Source organism: Nannobrachium achirus (genome assembly GCF_963921795.1).
Source record: "Nannobrachium achirus genome assembly, chromosome: 1".
NCBI classification, from domain to species: Eukaryota; Metazoa; Chordata; class Actinopteri; order Myctophiformes; family Myctophidae; genus Nannobrachium; species Nannobrachium achirus.
The window spans coordinates 11,411,241-11,414,175 of record NC_137810.1 but is presented as its reverse complement, the minus strand read 5'-3'; the positions used below and the strand labels follow the sequence as shown (position 1 = coordinate 11,414,175).

The window sequence follows — 2,935 nt, the reverse complement described above, 5'->3', positions numbered from 1 at the left end:
TTATGTTTTATCCACGCCGTTCTTCTGATAACCCAGCTGCCTCATGACTTCGCTACAGTACGCCTCCACTTGATTGATCTGTTCCACGTTGAGTCTCTCCCTCCAGGCGTAGATGGCTTCCTTGGCGTCCCTGGACGATATCAGGAAGGGTCTGTCGGAGGAGTAGCCCTGGCCGTGGGTCATGTTCAGGACAAACTTGTCCAGGGCCGGAAAGCTGGAGAGGTTGGAGAAGCGGTAGAGCCTCTGCAGCTCCACCATGGGGCTCAGCACCAGGTCCTCGTAGCGGATACGCATGTAATTCCTTCTCACCTGTGGGGTGGACAAAGCAGTGACGTCAGTTCAGCGAAAGCTAAGGTATGGCAACATGACTGGTGTATCGTGTGTGCAAGACACCAGTCATGTTGCCATGATGAATTCCGGTACATATTATTTTGTTCCCCTGTAGCCAATATGGCAGCAGTATGGCATAGCCTACCTTGCATTATTTACTTTGTGTATACTTCTTCAAAGTATACACAAATAAATAAATAGGCTATTCAGGGCAGGCTATGAGCTATTCAAAGGTACAGATAACAAAATAACATTTTCTTTTTCATATCAATGCATTGTTGATTATTGAAACTAGAACATTTCCCAATTAAAAAAAAAAACATTTCTGACCATTTCAAAAAATAGTGAACATAGCAGATCTACAAGCTCACACTTTTTGCACTCAAGTACATTACAGTAGGGTCTAAATGCACAAATAATTCTCAAGTCTCACCCACGGAGGTGCGTTCATCACCAGCAGCATGTCGCTCAGCCAGTTGTCGCAGATCAGCTCCATGGCGCTGGAGACGTAGTTCTCGGCGCGGTTCACCCGGTTGTTGGGCACCAGGAGCCGCTTGTACTTGTCGCTCTGCTTCTTGCTCCTCAGCACCTGGATGCTCTCCTTGACCAGCGCCTGCTTGGACTTCAGGCGCGAGTTGTGCACGGCGCGGGGGTCCCGGAACAGCTGCACGATCTGCAGGTTGATCGCGGGGTCCCTCATCAGCGGCACCAGCACGCTCAGGTCCAGGACGCGCACGCCCTTGATGACCATCACCGGGTACTTCTTGCACTCCTTCTCCAGCTCCCTGATGTCCCGCCGCTGGCACTTGGCACACAAATCCTCCCTCACCAGGCCGATCTCGTGCCTCTTGTGCGAGTCGCACAGCGGCTCCGAGCAGATCACCTTGTTCATCTTCCAGCCGAAGATGAACGACGTGGTGAGGTTCTGGGTGCCCGCGTACAGCTTGAGCACGGAGAAGTCGCAGCGGTACAGCGCGTTCATCATGTCGCGCACGGCGCCCTGCAGGCTCGCCGCGTCCCCGGGGTACAAGGCTTGCCAAATGTGCCACATGGGCTCGTACAGGTAGAAGACGTCGGGGTGCTGGTTGAACAGCTCCCCCAGGAACGACGAGCCCGTCCTCCATGTGGCGTGCAGGTAGATGTGGATCCGGCTCTGGTTCGATCCCCGGCGGCGGATCCCCGTCCCCGAGGAGGAGTCCTGCTGCTGGTCCGCCGCTCCGGAGGACCCGTTGGACCTGCTGTCTCCGCCGCTGCTCCACAGCAGAGCCACGGTCTTCTCCAGGTCGGGGCAGCGCTGCTGCTGGCCGTGCCGAACATAGTCGGGTTTGTTCCGGTAATCCAGCGCATAGGGGATGAACAGGAGCAAGCCGGTGTAGCCCAGGATTAAAACCAAGTATTTCTTCTGCAGCCTCCTCTTCATCGCCGTCCACAGAAAGGAGGATAAAACTCTCTCTCTGTCTCTTCTAGGGAGGTTTGGTTGGTTCGGCTGCAAGCAAGGCGCCGCTCTGAGCAGCAGCAGTGTTGTGTGTGTGTGTGTGTGTGTGTAGCAGCCGCAACGATCTGAGTCAGAGAGAGAGAGAGAGAGAGAGAGAGAGAGAGAGACACTCGCACGCACGCACGCACGCACGCGCGCGCACACACACACACACACACACACACACACACACACACACACACACACACACACACACACACACACACGAGACGAGAGAGAGATAGACTTCACCACGCCCCGCCCATAACGAAAACATAACAACATCAATTTATTCTCTCCCTCAATCAGTCAACAAGCAATTATAAAATAAATGTATAGGCCTACATGATAAAAGTTTAGATTGATTTAACATTAGGGAGGGATGCTGTCTTATTTAATTTTTTTATAGCCTAAATTAAAACTTTTTTTAATTGTCTTAAATAAATAAACGACTTAAAAATGACAAAAATGGAACAACATTTTAAAATCGTTAATTTCAACGATAAGGGATCAACCACTCACAGATGCTAAAAGTAATCACCAGACCAGATCAATCACCAGTTGCTTCATTCACTTTGCACCTTCCTTCAAACAGACAGATTTTACCAGGTGTTGTTTTTCATCCTCGAACTCCAAACAAAGGAGAAGAAAGCTGCTCCTGTGATGAATGTGTGAGAATTCAGCCGACATGTGATGATAATAATATAGTTGAAAATACAAATGGATTTATTTATTAGCCTACTACACATTCTGGACCAGAGCCAAGCTCTCACGCAGTGGCGTCAGTTCAGAAAAAGCTAAGGTATGGCAACCGATGGCAACATGACTGGTGTCTTGTACGCGCGCCCTCGCGTGCGTGCAAGACACCAGTCATGTTGCCATACCTTAGCAACAGGCACAATGAAAGGTACATTTTATTACTTCCCCACTGTAGCCAAGGTATGGCAGCTGCCATAGCTTGCCATACCCAATTGACGCCACTGCTCTCACGCATGCGCACCAGCCATACCCCGGAAGTTTACGTTTTGCTTTGCTTGCCGCGGTCCAAAAAAGACAGATCTACAAGTTAACGACGCGTCGGGAAGACACGCGCTGTCAGCTTGTAGATCTGCTCTTTTTTTGGAACGCCAC

General features: G+C 50.7%; 1 protein-coding gene across 1 annotated transcript; it reads right to left on the bottom strand.

Annotated features, from left to right (window-relative positions):
* Positions 1 to 1,750, bottom strand: chst7 (carbohydrate (N-acetylglucosamine 6-O) sulfotransferase 7; the record flags this gene model as incomplete). Its single annotated transcript, XM_080729827.1, has 2 exons — positions 1 to 309; positions 764 to 1,750. The coding sequence occupies 2 exons, from the start codon at positions 1,748 to 1,750 to the stop codon at positions 1 to 3; spliced, it is 1,296 nt and encodes a 431-aa protein (XP_080585953.1).
* Between the last annotated feature and the right edge of the window lie 1,185 nt (positions 1,751 to 2,935).